General features: G+C 42.6%; 2 protein-coding genes across 6 annotated transcripts in view; one reads left to right on the top strand and one right to left on the bottom strand.

The window, feature by feature from the left end:
* The window catches only part of pdlim7 (PDZ and LIM domain 7), a 37303-nt gene extending 33866 nt beyond the window's left edge, over nt 1-3437 (top strand). For both annotated transcript variants that reach the window (XM_044127929.1, XM_044127930.1), the window contains exons 10-11: nt 964-1079; nt 1362-3437. In XM_044127929.1, the coding sequence (XP_043983864.1) occupies nt 964-1079; nt 1362-1448 (203 nt within the window). In that variant the 3' untranslated portion in view covers nt 1449-3437. The remainder of the gene's footprint in view (nt 1-963; nt 1080-1361) is intronic.
* Nucleotides 3438-5993: 2556 nt separating this feature from the next.
* Nucleotides 5994-16307, bottom strand: part of unc5a (unc-5 netrin receptor A) — a 164417-nt gene continuing 154103 nt past the window's right edge. For all 4 annotated transcript variants that reach the window (XM_044127925.1, XM_044127926.1, XM_044127927.1 and 1 more), the window contains 4 exons: nt 13706-13855; nt 11523-11687; nt 11226-11404; nt 5994-7206 (listed from right to left, as the gene is read on the bottom strand). In XM_044127925.1, the coding sequence (XP_043983860.1) occupies nt 7041-7206; nt 11226-11404; nt 11523-11687; nt 13706-13855 (660 nt within the window). In that variant the 3' untranslated portion in view covers nt 5994-7040. The remainder of the gene's footprint in view (nt 7207-11225; nt 11405-11522; nt 11688-13705; nt 13856-16307) is intronic.

Below are 16307 nucleotides of genomic sequence, written 5' to 3'. Positions count from 1 at the left end.
CACTGTTTGTTTTTCTTAAAAACTGCCTCCTTTGTAACAGAAACTCACCGCAGCGCAACCCTTCCCTTCCCTTCCTTTCTCCAGTTTCTTCTCTAAGATGGTTTTTTTCCCCTCCCTTTATCAGGCCATTTGTCAGAGAGTTTTGTAAAACGCGGGTGCAGCGTCGCTCCGAGCTTTTGTGTCGTGAATTAGGCGGCGCATGGCAGTCAATCACAAAGTGTGATGTTTTCATCTGCTGTAATCTATTTAGCTCCAGTTTACCATGCATTTGTTGGCTTTTATGAATGGTGTGTACGCTTCCATTATGCCATAAATGATTTAGCGGGGCGGCGGTGCTCCTTGCTCACCGCTGACGCTCCCGACGTCGCACGACTGCTTTATCAGAGCAGAAGCCAGAAAAGCCAAGTGCTCATATTCTGAATAACGCCTTCAGCTCTGATAAACATTCTGCTGCCTCAGCATCTTGCAGGGATTGAGCAGCTCTAAGCCACTCATTCCTGAGAAGCAGCATTATAACCCGACACTTCCCCCAGAGTCCTTGTGATGAAAGAGACCGGCAAAGACCGGTCAAGTATCCAGAGTAATACTTCCACCACTCTCCCCCCATCCTAATCCTTCCTGAAAAAAAAAAACAGAGTGCTGCACAAAATGCCACAAAACTTCCACGTCGTCCAGCAGCCAATCAGGAGAGGAGCCGGGGCCTGGCATCAGCACGTTGTTCAATTCCTTTAAGTGGCTGTTTGATGGGAGATATCATGGTAAACAGCCGAGTCCTCCGGTTTTATTAAACATAAAGGCTTTTACAGCCTGTGTTTCTGAACTCCTCTTTAAGGTGAAGTGATGTAAGAGAGGAGGTCATGGAGATGTCCTGATCTGATCTCATAGATGAGAGCAGTTCATCTTTTTTTTTCCTCTCTCATTCTTTCATGTTTTTTTGGGTTTTTTTTCTTCCCCTCTCTCCAGACTACGAAAAGATGTTCGGTACCAAATGCCATGGCTGTGACTTCAAGATTGATGCCGGCGATCGCTTTCTGGAGGCCTTGGGCTACAGCTGGCACGACACGTGCTTCGTCTGCGCTGTAAGTCATTTTGATTGATTTGGTTTCTCTCCTCGGCCCTCATCTCCCGTCTGTCCCCGTCCAACCGCACCTGAGCAATCTGCCTCTTCCCTCGGTTTCTGTCCTTTAACTCGTCACCCGCTGTCTGTCTCGACATCTCCGTCTCCGGCTCATTTCTGTGAGGAAAACTCCTGAGTCGAGTAAATAATATCTGCAGTCTCTGCCCTGTTGAAAACTGAAGTCTGTCTCCCCTGCCCTCATTACTCAATCCGTCTCTCTGTCTGTCTTCTTTCATCTGTAAAGCTCTGCCAAATCAACCTGGAGGGGAAGACGTTCTACTCGAAGAAGGATAAGCCCCTTTGCAAAGGCCACGCTTTTGCTCCGGTGTAAGAGAGCCGACTACACCTTCAGAGGAAGCAACGCATCTCCCACCACCTCATCTTTATCCCGCCTCGCCCTCCGACAAACTCCACATCCCGTCTTTGCCAGCCACACACACGGAGTTGAGCGCCAGCTTCTTTTCTATCCCGCAGACTTTGTTTTTATACGCCGAGCTCAACGCTACGCTTCACATACAGTCCACCTCACTGCCCGCAAAGACAAAGGCTGCACTGCAAATCTGGAAGTAAGCAAGGAATTATTTCAACTCCGTGGCCACTTGATTTTTATCTAATAATGAAAAAAGTCGCGCTTGTTTTTTTTAAAATCGAGATTCACTGCAATCATCCTCAATCTTTCCGAAGTGACATCGGTGGTGTAAAGGAGTCAGTGAGCCTGCAGTAATCACACACCTGCAGAGCCCTTTAATGTGATGGCAAGCAGTCGGGCAGCAAAAGGGGCTCCTGCTTTCTGCCTGATTGGACCGAACCACCAGGCCCTCCTCCTCCTCTTCCTGCTCAAGAAGCAGGGAGTGGTGCAGGTTCCACCTCAGTGTAGACAAGTCGGAGCCCATAGTTGAGACCGTTTGAAGTCCTTAATTGGTCACATTTTAAAATGTCACAGATGTGTTTTATGGAAATCCTCCATGATGTGAAGAAATTCCCCCTCTCACATTTCCAAGCCTAAAAGGGAATCAAACTCATATTTTTCATTGTGACGTAACATCATGACACCTCATTGCTGTAGCTCCGTACCGTGTATTTAAACTGCTTCAGATCTGGGCTGTATGTGTTTATAGCTTACATCTTCAAATAAAACTATTTGCTTAACCCACAGAAAAGACTGAGGTGCTTCTTTTTGTTGTTTTTATTAAAATGTTAAACTCGAACGTTTTTAGTAGATCTTGATGAGTTGAAAAACTTTTTTCTGTTCAGACATTTGTTTCTGTCACACGGCCTTGATGGATAATTATCTTCAAATCTCCAACAGTGTTTTGCTTCAGTTTTTAGTATTTATTGTTCAGCATAAAATGTTTTCCAAATTTAAGTCTATTTTTTTAACCAAATCATCTCTGCCTGCTTCCATTTCATACGAACTATTTTGAATACATTTATTACTCTCTTGTGAGTCAGTTTAATTCTCTTTGGTATTTTGATACTGAAGATAATAATAATGCTGCATTGCATTCTAAAAATATTAACCTTGACTATAGATCTGATCCCTGTTTGAATTAGAACTACTGAGATTAACCTCCTCCTGGATTATTAACCACGTTCTCTACGGATTATCGGAGCAGTTTTTAAATCTTATTTGTCAAAATGGGTGGCAAGTGTGTATGGGAGATGTGATTTGACCTATGGCTCATATCAATTGTTGCCTGGGGACTTTTTATTGTGCAAAATAATCATAGAATGGAAAAGTACAAAATGTTAAAGGCAGAAAACGCTGAGGGCATTTTGAAGTGGGTTACTTAAACCGAGAGATTTTCTGAACGATGAATAGCTGAAACATCCAAAATAACAAACAGAATCAGGTTAAGTCAGAGAACCGCGCAGCGTCTCTGCAATGTGAACCGAGTTTAAACTCTGTGGACCGCTGTGGTGGAGTCGGTCTGTTCTGAAGTGGAAATTTTGTGCTGACCCTGCACATTTGTTGCGCCAGTGTTCTTTACTTCAAAGTAACATTTTTTTTTTCTTCCTCCAAAATATAACACCGTTTATGTTGGAGGTTTGTTGAAAAGTAAAAAGATGTCGTCATTTGCCTTCTTGTGTGACGCCAGGATGAAGTCTAATAATCATCTATGTGAGCTTTGCATCGTTTGCGTTGCTCTGACTTCTCAGTTTTGCTGCTTCTGCACCAAGCTATTGTTTTAGATACGATAGCGAAGTTAAACCATCGGATCAACACAGTGATGAGGTGGTTTTTTTATTGGCTGAACCTTTCAGCTTAAATGTCACTAATTTCAACCCATCATTAAATAATGAAAAAAAAAAAAGAAAAGTGTGGCATGGATGTTTTGGGATTGCGACAAATTATCTGATGAAAATGAATGAATTATTCTTTAAAAAAAATCTTGGGTGAATATGTTGACTGCCTAGGAATAATATAATTTTGTCTTTTGAAAGTAGAAACTGCTGCTGTCTTTGCAGAAATTGCTGATGTGGGTGAACATGGATTTGTTGTGTCCTACTGTTTCTGCTTTAACTAGGACTGAATATTTTTTGTTCACACAGAGAAATTAAGCAAAATACAACATAATGAAAGTCTTAATAGTTGTTTTAAGATGACCTGAACACATTATCTTTTTTTTAATTATCCATTTTAATGTAAATAATCCAGTCCTTAATGTAACAATATATAATTTATTTACAACAATTTCCGATTGAATTACTATACATAGGTTTTTGAAATGTCATAGATAGATATATATACATAAGGCCAAGTAAATACTTGAAAGCACTTAGAAACGAATTTCCAAAATTCTACCCACAAATCCATAACATTGTCCAAAAGTACAGAACATCTCCCTTAGCAGAAGTTTTTCCACTGCCACAAAAGTTTTGACAACAGTTTACATTGACGATAAGGAACACAAAAGGTTTTTTTTGTTTGTTTTTTTTTGTTGAAAAAAAGAAAAACTCCAAACAAAGAAAACAATAGAAGGATTATACAATTGCATAAGCGCTGTGGCATGTAATAAATACAGCATTTTTGACTTGCAGAAAGGCAAGGGACATTGAACCAAGGAACTAAATAGAAAACCCTTCACAAGTACAGAAGTCTATTGTTCTTAGTTCAAAAAAGAAAACAGTTCAGTCAGTGACGGGGAGGTCTGCACACACACACACACACACACACGCACACACGCATACATACACAACACACACATACTTAAATATGTGCACGTCCTCCACACCGAATAGTAATGAGTGACAAAGAATACAGTGCTCAGATGCATCACAGGGTGAACTGACAGCATAAACCCTCGAACAAAGCATTTGTGTTAGATACGAGTTTTCCACAGAGCTATCAGTCTGAGATTTTATCATGAAGTAGCCGGTGTTCATCACACAGTAACTGCAGATGTGCTGCGTGACTCAGATGTGAAGATAGATGCTGTGCAACATTACTGGAAATGTGCTTAGGCAACACATCTAAGACAATGACAAGGGTGCAAAAACTTCCCGAGCTACAGTCTGACTGCACAACTGCCGGGGCTCGTCCCCCGAACATGCTGCGTCGACAGTGTCCGAGGACCGATGTCCTCCGGCGATTAGCCTCGCTGACTCGCCGAGCGCTGGCGACTGCTTCCACCTTTGTGTTTAAATGCTTTCCAAGTGGTGGAAATGAATGACCCAGGATGAGAGCGAACAGAAACCTCCTGCGAAAACGGCCTCTAAACCCTTAACACTGCAAATCACTGCTAGATCGCCAAAGAACAGGATATAGGCAAACACGTCACGGTTTAGACTTGACAAATGCTGCGCCAGTTAAGTGTTGCGTTCTTCTTTTTTTCTTTGTTTTTTTGGCTTCATATTAAAATATAATTTACATTTGTTTACAAAGTGATCAAATTAGGCGTCGGCTTTCAGAAGGAAAAGAAAAAAAACCTAAATGATGGCAACTGACTGATTCTGCGAGTACAAACGGTGTCAAAACGGTTCTGATGGATACGATACGAGGATGTGGTGGAAATTCCTAAAACTTTGGTTACCAACTCTGCTGATATACAGTATGCAAAGTGACAGCACATGGCTGGTATAGAAAAACTATTTACATATTACAATGTGACGATGATTGGGCGTAATCATCTTTTTTTTTTCTTCTTCTTCTTTGAAGGAATAATCCAAGGGTTTTTAAAAAGGTAACATTGGATTTTTATGGCATCTTCATATAAAAAGGGGTTGAAAGTGTTTATAAAGGGGTGGAACGATCCGAGTTGCCATGGGAAACATAAGTTTTAAACCCGGTGAAAGAAAAACAGGTGCTTTTCCACCATTGAAAAGAAAAACGTAAAGGTACATTCCAGATATCTGACAATCGTAAAGGAATCCATTGAAGTTTAAAGGTTGAGACATGGATGGTGGGATGGAGAAAGGGCCTTTTCCTTCCAGCTATAAGCAGACAGCTTCACATGCAACCCTGAGGCAGACAGAACTATGGCTAGTTTGGGATTGCTCACACCGTCTGTGAAGTGCACTGCTGAAACTGGGGGGGGGGTTTCATCAAGCTCTGTTTATGTTGCCTGACTTGACACATCCATTACTAAGAAATTACTGTGGAAATTCATGCTAAATAAATAAAAAAAAAAAAATTAAAAAAAAAGAGAGAGAGAGAAAACACACTTGCTTTGGACAAACAAAAAGACTGAATGAGCCGTTTTCGACTGAGAGACGGCTCGTCTCTGATGTGGAAATACTGTTTGCCACGCGGCAAATATTGAATTCCCACTAAAATTGCTTTATAAATAACATACACAAAGCTGCACAATTATCCTTTCAACGTGACTAATCTTGTGACAATTTTGAAGAATTTGTTTTCAGATTTTCTGTGGCAAAGTGTGCTACATTATTCATGTAGTTTAATAACCCTTTTTCTGGCCCTGCTCGCGTGCTGGAGAATGAACGTAATCAAGGAGGTGAAAAATGTCACTTTTGACGACATTCGATGTTCGCATAAATGCAGCGAGAACGCCTTTTAGCGCTATGGCTCCTTCATTAGCTGAGAAATCTAAAACGCACAAAAACCAAAAAAAAAAAAAAAAAACTTCACATGATGAATGATCAGAGTAATATACTGCACAAATCAAAGGATTTCTTTCTCAGAGTGGAGACGCACTATAACCGACTCCTCTCCTAAAGAAGAAAGGTTCCAACCACACACACGTATTGATTTCGAAGCAGAAAAAGCTGCGAAGCGTCTCGCTGAATCAAGATGTCAAGATGTTACATTCACAGTAGTGATACCGGCTGGACTAACAACAACAACACCAACACAAAAAAAGCACAGACCATGATGAGACGGGACTTCTGGGGCATACAATCTGCTTTTAAACCTGCAACGTGCAGGCGGTGCTACGCGCCTTCGCGGTCGTTTACACGCAGGACAATGTGTCTGAGATGATGTCATGGTCACCTGCCAATTGCATATTTCACCTGAACTGGCTGACGGCCTCCTTGTTATCCCGGGTGTACAGCAGGCTTTTCAAACCAAGTTCATAAAAGATTGAGAGGAATTTGCAACATCAGCTGTAAGTTAGAACCTTGCATTTGCATATTGCTCCTTCTTAGCTCGCGGAACAAAAAGTGAAAGTGATATTATGCTTAAAATATCGTAAGACTTTCTGACGGAAACGCACGACTCAGCCTTGACCCTAATGAAATCCTGTCGTTTAAAGATGTTCCTTACTGTTTGGAGTGTGAGTAAAAGGACATGATCCTAGATAAACGTTTCACTATCTATCTCCTAAAAATAAAGAAGAGACACATTGGGACAGCGCTGCTCTTTGTTTCCCGCTGCTCTTAGTGTTTTGTCTGCATGTTGCTGTGTTCTGGCACCAGTCTCTCTCCCACTTCCTCCCTCTCTTCTCTCTCCGTTTCTGGGTTAGCATTCGCCGTCAGAGACTAGGAAAATCATGGCCTCCTGTTTGCCGATGTCAGCCATGACCGTAGCCAGCTGGTTGATGTTGCCGCTGTGGAAGTGCTGCGCCTCCCACAGGTCCAGGATCACAGAGGTCGGGCTCGCTTTGGATGCAAAGAAACTCATGTGTCTGCGGAGCAAAGGAGACGAGAGGCAGAGGATAATGAGAGATCAGAAAAGGCAGCTTTGCAGAGAGAGAAAGAGAGAGAGAGAGAGAGAGAGAAAAACCTTTTCAGCTGATATTTTGTGGCGCTGCTGCGGTTTTTGTAGCTCTGTCAATGTCAGCTTTTGTTCTGCATCACAGCACTACATCCCAACCAGTTCTGCCTCTTGAAGCTGAAACCAAATCCAAACCAGCAAATGTGGACCAATGTGTTGGCCTTCAGTATCTCAAACTGAAATGGTTTTGAAAAGCCCAACCTTTTCTTTTGAGTGCATTTATTTAGTCAGCACAAAGTTATTGGTATTTTTTTTAAAAAATAGATTCCCCATTGGCACAGGTTTTGGTCCTCCTAGCCCTCTTTTAAAATAAATGTAATTAAAGCAGATTCAACAAACCTCTACATAGTAATCCAAGTGCTTTTCAGTCATCTAGCATCTTTCACAGGTAAAATCTACAAACACAGAGAATGCTAATTAAACTACAACACCAGTTTTCTGTCCTACCATAGCAAACACGCCCCGGGAGTTTCCTAATCACTTCTGCGACTTTAAGTGCTTTGATCAGATGGGATCAAAGCAGAAACCTTTTCCACGTAGTAGTTTTCCGGGACCATTTATTTCCTCCCTGCTTCTATACTACATTCACAAGGAAAAAATAAATCACCAGACAAGAACTTTTGGGTGGCGTTTTGGAGAGGGAGTGCTAAGGATGGATGTGGAATTTTACGTGAATAAATATCCTATTTAGTTCATATTTTGTTATCTGCAGCTGTCAGTTTTAAGTCATTAACACGTGGCTACAAATGAAGTAGTAAATTCTTAATAAAAACAAAAGAACAGGCACAGTCAGAGGAAACCATGGTAGAAGTAACCAGGATAAATGAAAATTCTTGGCATAATAGTCCAAACTTGCCTTGAGATCGACTGATAAACACTCCAGGTTGACTTAGCTTGAAGCAAATAATAATAATAACACTTGAACCAGCTTGACATGTTAGGAGGAGCCAGTGATACTGTCTGAATTCATCAGGGTGTTTCTGCTCCACAGGCTCCACAGAGTACCTTGTTAGAGTGAATGGCATTGTGAAATCTCTGAAATGAAAACCTTAAATAAGGAGTATTATGTCAAATTGACTTTTTCCTAGCTTTAGATGATGTGGCAGCCATTCACTCACAAATCACCGCTCCGCTTTGGAGCCTGAGTCCCTCTGCTGAGTTTCCACGCCTCCCCACACAGCTCCATCAGACTAGTGGCAGCAGCAGTTGCACACCTGCTGAGCGAATCGCACAAACTGCATCTCAACCCTACGCGCCGAAACACGGCAGTAAACACCACAATGGAAAGACATTGTCGGAAAGAGAAGAAGCTTCTTAAAGAGACAAAAGCCAATTGTGAAGTCAGATTTCTTAAGGGTAATATTTTTTTCACCTTCCCAAAATAAGTCATTAAGACGACTTAGGCCATTATTTTAGTAAGGTGGAGATTTGATAAATACGACCTTGAGATCATTGTATATAGCTGTTATTTTACCTTCATAACAGCTGAAGGTCAAGTAGTTACTTGATTGTGCTATAAAATGTCCTCATGTGGTTTTAAATAAAATTTTTGCAGACAATCGGGTCTTTCAGCTTTGAGATTGATCCAAGCTATATGGCCCAATCAGACATCAGACATAAAATCAGCCTTCTTCCATTTCAGTCCACAGGCCTAATAAATCCTGTGATGTGAGTTGAATAAAAGAGAAAACCCCGGGCTCTAAATGAGAGAGAGAGATTGTACCATTAGTCTGTGAGAAGTCACGTCAGGATAAAACTGGCAGAAGAGGCTTTAACAGCAAGAGTATCAACAATGGTGTCACCCAAGTTGGTATTTTTCTTCTTGACTGAATAAATGTACGCACATTAAAGATTGCTTTCTCCCTTACGTTTTGAGCTTTATGTTGTTACTCTTCCATGAACAGAGAACTCGTTTTAAGACATTCTTTTCAAAACAACTTTAACAATAGTGAATTTGTCCACGTGTGTTAACTGCGTAGCCTTCATCGCTTTTTATGTGATGCTACAATTGGCCCCAAATCTCATACGGCAAATCCTATATGAACTTTTGACAGTTAAGTCGGATGTGACCTTTCCCGTCGTAGGCGCGGCACCTTCCTCGATCAAACCCAATCAATGACAACAAAGCGCTGGCCCCTAGCCGGCTGCAGTTTTGATGTGGTGCGGGACCCGATCCCCGCAGTAGCTGAAGATGCTTGTTTGATTTAAAAGCCTTTTTCTGTTCTCCAAATGTCCAGGGTCTCCAGGTACGACATTAAAAGAGCAGCACAAACTCTGGAGTGTTTTTTTTTGGAAGACAATGAGATGTGTTTTAGAAAAGCCAGAGAGCCTGATGCTTCCTTGCGTCTGCTGTCTGCCTGCTGGAGCATTTCCTTGACGGCTACCAACATGTGACTGCTTTGACTGTACACTCAGTGCCGACAACACCGTGTCATTTCGAGCCAGCTGGATTTTATAGTGCACGCGTCTTCCTGAAAACAACAAAGACGAGTGTTGGTCAGAAAATATCTGGAGATGAGCTTCTGTGTCATTAACCAGATTAAAAAAAACAAACAAACAAACAAACAAAAAAAAAACAGCCTGGCGTCCAACAAGTCAGCCGTGGTTATTCACCTCACTGTGTGAAACCCGGGCTTATCTTGTGCAGCTCAGACACAGACGTTAGCTCAGTCTTGGGAGAGAAAGATCAAATAAAAGCTTCTTGGCATTTTAAGTTTTATTGATCGGTCCTGTTCCGCTTGGTCTTAACGCTTTACGCAGTCAGAGACAAACACAGGAATACAACGTGACAGAATGCCAAGCAGCCGCTGCCTTTTCAGGAAAACATGCTGTTAAGGACAGATCAAACAACAAAGAAGTTGTTTCTTCCTTAGACCTAAATGAGAATTGATTATGTTGAGCAGAACGTCGCTAATTAAACCTGCAGCGCATCAATTCCAGGCTGGAATTAATTGGGGTAAATAAAGTTGATTGGACAAATTAGGTGCTCCTATTTGATTTCATTACGAGGTAGAAATTAAATTGGCGGATAGGGGATCAATGTCTGGCCTCACTCTGTTACAGATGCTTGGGTGATAAAGTACAGTAGCTGGGAGAACAAATTGGACTGAGGTCGGCACAGATCCAAAACTATTCCATCTCTCTTTTTTCTTTTCGGTCGCTGATGGGCAGCTAGCTTGCAGCCTTTCCAATTACAGCTGTTAAGCAGGATGTCGCAGCCAGAAGTTTAGCGGCAGACTTTAAGCTGCTTACCTGTTTCTGAGGGAAAAGGGAAGACAGGGGTCATGTTTTCTTGGAGGAATGATAGCTGTATCCATCAAGTCCGCATTAATCCCATAATGTTAGCTGAGTCGAAAGAGGATTAGTTTGCTAAGGCATTACCTTGTTTACCTGAACTTTGGAGCGAACATGGATGCACTTCAGGTTCATTGATGGTGAAGAATTGTAAAAATATAGAGAAAAAAACATGTTTTCTAAATGCAATTTTTTCAGGATTTTATGTACAACTGAGTGCACAATTGTGACCTAAAATGAAAAAGGAAAGTTGGTTTCACAGTTTGTTTGTTTTTTGTACAAATATGAATTTTAAAAGCATGGCAGTCATTTGACTCTGCAGCCTTTCTGAGTTATAAAGTGAGAAATACGTTTCATTGCAACTAACTCCAGATGGATTTTCAAATTTTGGCATCAATACTCATGAAGAAAAGCAGTCCCAGCCGTGTTTCATTATGAGGACATTTTAAAATTTAAAAGCCATGAATACTTTTAAAGGTTATTTCTTTATACACTGATGTCTAACATTTCCACAGCAGAAGTCTGCATATCTGAGGATGTGCTTTACATATAGTCTAAGATTACTCTTTGCGCATTCACTGATGCTCAGATCGGTGACCAGATCACGTTTTAGACTATTCCAAAGTTTGCATTTACCTTTCAAGTTTAAGTCTTTGTGCTAGCATTCTCCAGTCTGCTCCGTTGGGACAGGGCGCATCCAGGCTGCCGCAGATCTTCTGTCTGATGAGATACGGGATCTGAAAGGCGCTGGGCCCGGCCAGAGCCGTGGCATTACTGTCCATTAACAGGAACTCAGAGTCCAGACCTCGCGTGTCCTGGTGAGAGCGGCCAAAAGACACAAGATACACACCTTTCTATGCTCAGCACCGAACACAACTTGTGTGGGAGTAATCGAAACGCTAGATCCCAGCGGTTGCGTGCTCTGACTGTTACCTTGGCAATGTTAAAGTCGAGGGCAAAGCTCTGCCCCTCCCCCTCCACCTGCCACACGCACAGCTGGCAGGTGAGCTCGCAGGTGCTGAGGCTGAGCCGCTCCAGAGTGAACGTGCAGTGCAGGTACCGCTGGGAACCGTTCCAGATGTGGTAGAACGGGATCTCCTGCGGAAAACAACATTGCAGCCGCACAGTCAGGGCCGCGTGTCTGAAACAGGGCCGCCCACCTGTAATACGCCGAGCTTATCATTAATTACGCTGACATAAACTGCGATCCTTAGGTAAAAATGGCTACAGGAGTGAAAGGGAATAAATTTGCAGTTGCTGACAAATAGGATCTTGAGCGGCAGTTAAAAGATGACTGGCTGAGGATTACGGGAAGTGTCAAACGTGGAGCTTAAATGCTATATCTGGTTCACGGTTTGGTCTTTATCCATTTTTATGCGTTTTTCCTTTCCTGCAACTACAGAGCTGTAAATGATGCTGAACATGAAATACGCCAAGAGGCACAGATACGTACACATGCATGCATAACAGCTTGGAGTGTATCTGCGCCGATAGCGCTACGGTACAGTGTTTCACTGAATTTATCAAGACGGACAATTTCAACATTTTTATTTCTGTTGCTCCATATTCATGCCTCATTTGCATAACCCAGGAGAAGCAGGGTAGTAATGCTGGAAAAAAGAAAGCTTAAAAAAAAAACAACCTTCCCACTTTCTTCCGAGTTCAACTGCTAACAAGACCTCTCTTGGAGAGTCAAGTGGGCCTGCAGTGCATGGGGCCGACCATATGGGGGCACTCTTACCCAGTCGGACCAAGGGAGGGCGGTGGGTGAAGCACGCAAACGTCTTCAAGCAGCTCCAGGGAGAGCAAAGGTCTTTCTGACTGTGCTGCTGAGCGGGGAACAACACTTCCAAATGAACAGGCGCAGTCCAGAGAAATAAGCTTCTGCTCTGGGTGCATTGTTGCAGCCCCTGCTTGCTTGGCACAGCCTGGGCGCTCTTTGGGGACCCGGTGCTCAGTGCTTACATAGTTACAGCCAGAACATTTTCTAGCCCCCCGTGCCCCCCTTTGAATAGCCCTTGTGCTGCCGTCGCAGGACCGCAAGGTTGCTGGCTGTGCAGGTAAAGAGAGCAGTGGAGGAGGAGAGAGGGCTTCCAAAAAATTCAACCTGCAAACTATTTACATTCTGCTCCATATTTCATCCGAGCTCCCTTTGAGAGCAGCAGCTAGTTTAATCAATAAGATTGCACCTTTGGGTTTGAGCACACACACACACACGCACACCCACACGCACACACGCACACGCCCACGCACACACACACGCACACGCGCACACACATGCCCACAGCCCACAGCCCACATATACACACTATTAAAACATGCACACAATATAATGCAAAAAATTACTGAACTACTTGGAAAGGCTTAGGAAGAAATAGACACAAAAAAGCCCCGTGGTTTGAGTGGATATTGAGTACAAGTTGGTCGAGAACATGCCTAATTAAAAATCTGAGCAAAAATAAAAACACGTTTCCACAGAGAATAACAGACCATTAAAATTAATTAGTGGTAACAAGTTGCTTCTAAATAATGTAATAATCTAATTCAAAAGCAAAAGTAAAGAAATCTTCTAAAACACATGTGTCAAACTCAAGGCCCGGGGGCCAAATCTGGCCTTCGGTAGTCTTGAATGTGGCCCTCTATGCACTCCATGGTTGTAAAAATTCACGCAAAATCAACAGATCCCAGATTTTATGGTAATGCATAACTCAGACATTGTTGCGAATTTTATGCAAAGCTGGCCAAAAAACATTGGCTTTAAGTCACCGCTAACTCCCACCTGCAGGTGGCAGTATTTCTTACTTTTACTTATTTTGTGCAAGTAACAATGCATCTTTACATAAGCACAAATATAGTAAAATTCAACATTGTTTAATTTTAAGTATGAAGGGACAGATATCTATTAACATTCGAACAGTTTTGTTTTCATCAATACATCCTGGCACAACCATTCCAATAGCACATTCATGATCTTGTTATGGCCCATAAAGGAAGAGTTTGACACCCCTGCTCTAAACGCTGACTCACTAATTTGTCAGAGTCAGTCAGGCACCAGAATTACATCTCCTGTTCCCCGTCACACTGATCCAGAGCGACCTCCCGCCCGCCCAACACACCTGGTAGCCGGCTAGCAGCTTGCTCCTCCAGTGCGCCTGGGGCATGTCGTGGATGGAAAGGCGCAGGTTGTGGTAGCTGTCTTTGAAAAGCAGGATGTGGGGCTCGTCAATCAGCCGACCCCCGAGCTGCCTCTCCATCTGCATCACCTCCTGACGGGAGAGAAAGTGGCAGCGAGAGGCATCAGAGCTGATGGGGGGGAGGAGTTTGGGGAGCAACGTTCGCCGTCAGCATCATACAGGAGCAGTGGAAATGTGTAAAACAATCTATAACTCATAACAGCTGGCACTTTGTTTCTCACTCGCATGCAGAACATTTCTGTTGGAAAGAAGAGTTTATCCACTCACACACTGGCAGAGATAAAGAGGACATCGCATCAAGCCTATTGAAAACTTGGACTCGTACAGATACACACAGAGCCTGACACACACACACAGCATGAGCTCGAGGCAGGGGTGTGGAACATCTTAGCATCGGGATATTGTGTTCCTGTATGCGGCCCCAAAGATTGGACCAGCGCGTCTCCGGTGAGCTTTTGTGTCCCCCCACAAGGCTTAAGCCGAGTTTGCACGGCCGGCTTCCGGCTACAGTGTTTCCATGCAAACGCTGCAGCTGTACCCCCCAGCCGGCCGGCTACCTGGGCTGTGATTAAGTAAGTGATCGAGCCATTAGTCAACTGCTCATTGTTCTCGCATGGTGAAACTCCTTAATTTCATTTTTGTTTTTGTGCCAGGAGAGATTTGCAGATGCATGCTTAATATTTTAATCTCAGCGGGACTTGCTCAGTGGACCATTTGTCGCCATCCAAATGACCATCTGGAATGACACGATAATATCCGCAACATCTTCCTCAGATTTAATTTTATTCGATTTTAGCTGGTTGCGGTATGAATCCCTAAAACAGATTTTTTTTTTTTTCCACATAGGCTGTGGTACTACTTATTAAATTAAGGTTGCACATATTTTCTTCTGTATAAATGTAATAGATCACAAGACTTTCAGCTCCCAGTCCATTCTGTTTAGTTTTGCATAAATTCACAGAATCACCATGAATTGACAGCATTTTTACAGTGTTAACATCGTAAGGATAAATTGATCTTTTAGAAAGTGGCAAGAGAAATACCCGATTTTCTTTTTCCCCTGCGTTTCTTCAAACTTAAAACAGATTCCATGAATCCCTCGTCATTTCTAGACAGTGAAGTAACTTTGATTAAAACAGCAATAATAAAAAAAAAAAACAGTCTTCTGAAATTAGCAATGTGAGCAGCGTTTCCAGAGAAGATGTGTTATTTGAATTTGTCTGATTGGAGAACAAGATGGCAGCAGGAGGGAAACTAGCCAAAATGAGCCTCAGAGTCTCACAGAAGACATATCTAAAAGACGACAGCACCGAACGAGAGACGCGAGTATAGATGGTGGCCATATGTTGAGAGAGACATGCCAGAATGGTTGCCCATGGTTGTGATTTCAGCAAAGACATCTAATTAAGGAGGAGAATGGCTGTAATTTCTGTGCTCACAACACTGATTCAATTTTCTGCCCCTTTCCTCAGGAATAAGCCAGCCTGATTCCAATTATAATGGGAAGGAATCTGTTAATTATCCACTTGGAATCTCTACCTGCTGAACTCAAAGTCCTTCACTGAATGAGCAACTCCGGGTTGAGCCGGTGAGCCGAGCGTTCATGTTTACTCAACGCGTTGCTAGTTTGTGTCTTATCTTTCTGCACGCGCGTACAATGCACCTGTTGCTTCAAGTCATCCTAATTATTTGCTTTAAATTTTAATGTGCGATTATTTAGCTGGAATGCGCTGCCTTTGTGATGCTACCGGGCTCATTCTCACAGAGAGGGGAGGTCAGACATTGGCTCTGAATGAAAGCATTGAGGGCTAATGAGTTAATAACAGAGGGCAGTGCTTTCTCCACTGAAAAGCCCCCCTGCTATTATGTCTCTTAAACATACAAAAGGCACATTATGCAGGCTTCCAGAGAGGTTCATTTAAACAGTTCTTAAGCATGATTCTTTGTTGGTGGGGGAAGATTAGCATTGCAGATTAGCTGTAGGGCTTTGATCGGGTTTTGACCTATAGGCACCGATCTATAGGTCTGCTTGCAGGAGAAAGAGCGCAGAATGCCAATTATCTTATTATCAACATCTCACTGCAGCAACGAAATACTAAATCCAAATTGGAGCCGTTTGTCAGGTAAAGCGCTTACATGCAGGAATTACAATCAAAACTGGACTCTGCAATAACACACAGCACCTCCTCCGCCTTCTAGGTGTGGCCTCCCACTTAGCTGGAGGTCAATTCATTCCTCTGTTCTCAACCCACATGTTGCCGTTTTTCCCCTTCCTACTGTAATCCAAGGGGGGGACAGATTATTGGCAGAACGCGGTAAATCTAAAAATTAGTTGATAATAAATGAATATGTGTTGTATCTTCTTTTGGTAGCTGGAGTCAAGTGAAAATTAAAATATGACACATCACACTGATAACTTAAGCTTTATATAATCATATCAGGAGGGAAAAAAGTATTTAAAAAAAGAGTTGACTTCAGTGAATAAATAATTAAGAGTAAGGCTGCAGGTTACTTGGATTGATTG

Source organism: Gambusia affinis, linkage group LG09 (assembly GCF_019740435.1).
Source record: "Gambusia affinis linkage group LG09, SWU_Gaff_1.0, whole genome shotgun sequence".
In the NCBI taxonomy this organism is placed as follows: domain Eukaryota; kingdom Metazoa; phylum Chordata; class Actinopteri; order Cyprinodontiformes; family Poeciliidae; genus Gambusia; species Gambusia affinis.
Note: the sequence above shows the minus strand (reverse complement) of the source record. Positions and strands in the feature narration are given on the sequence as shown.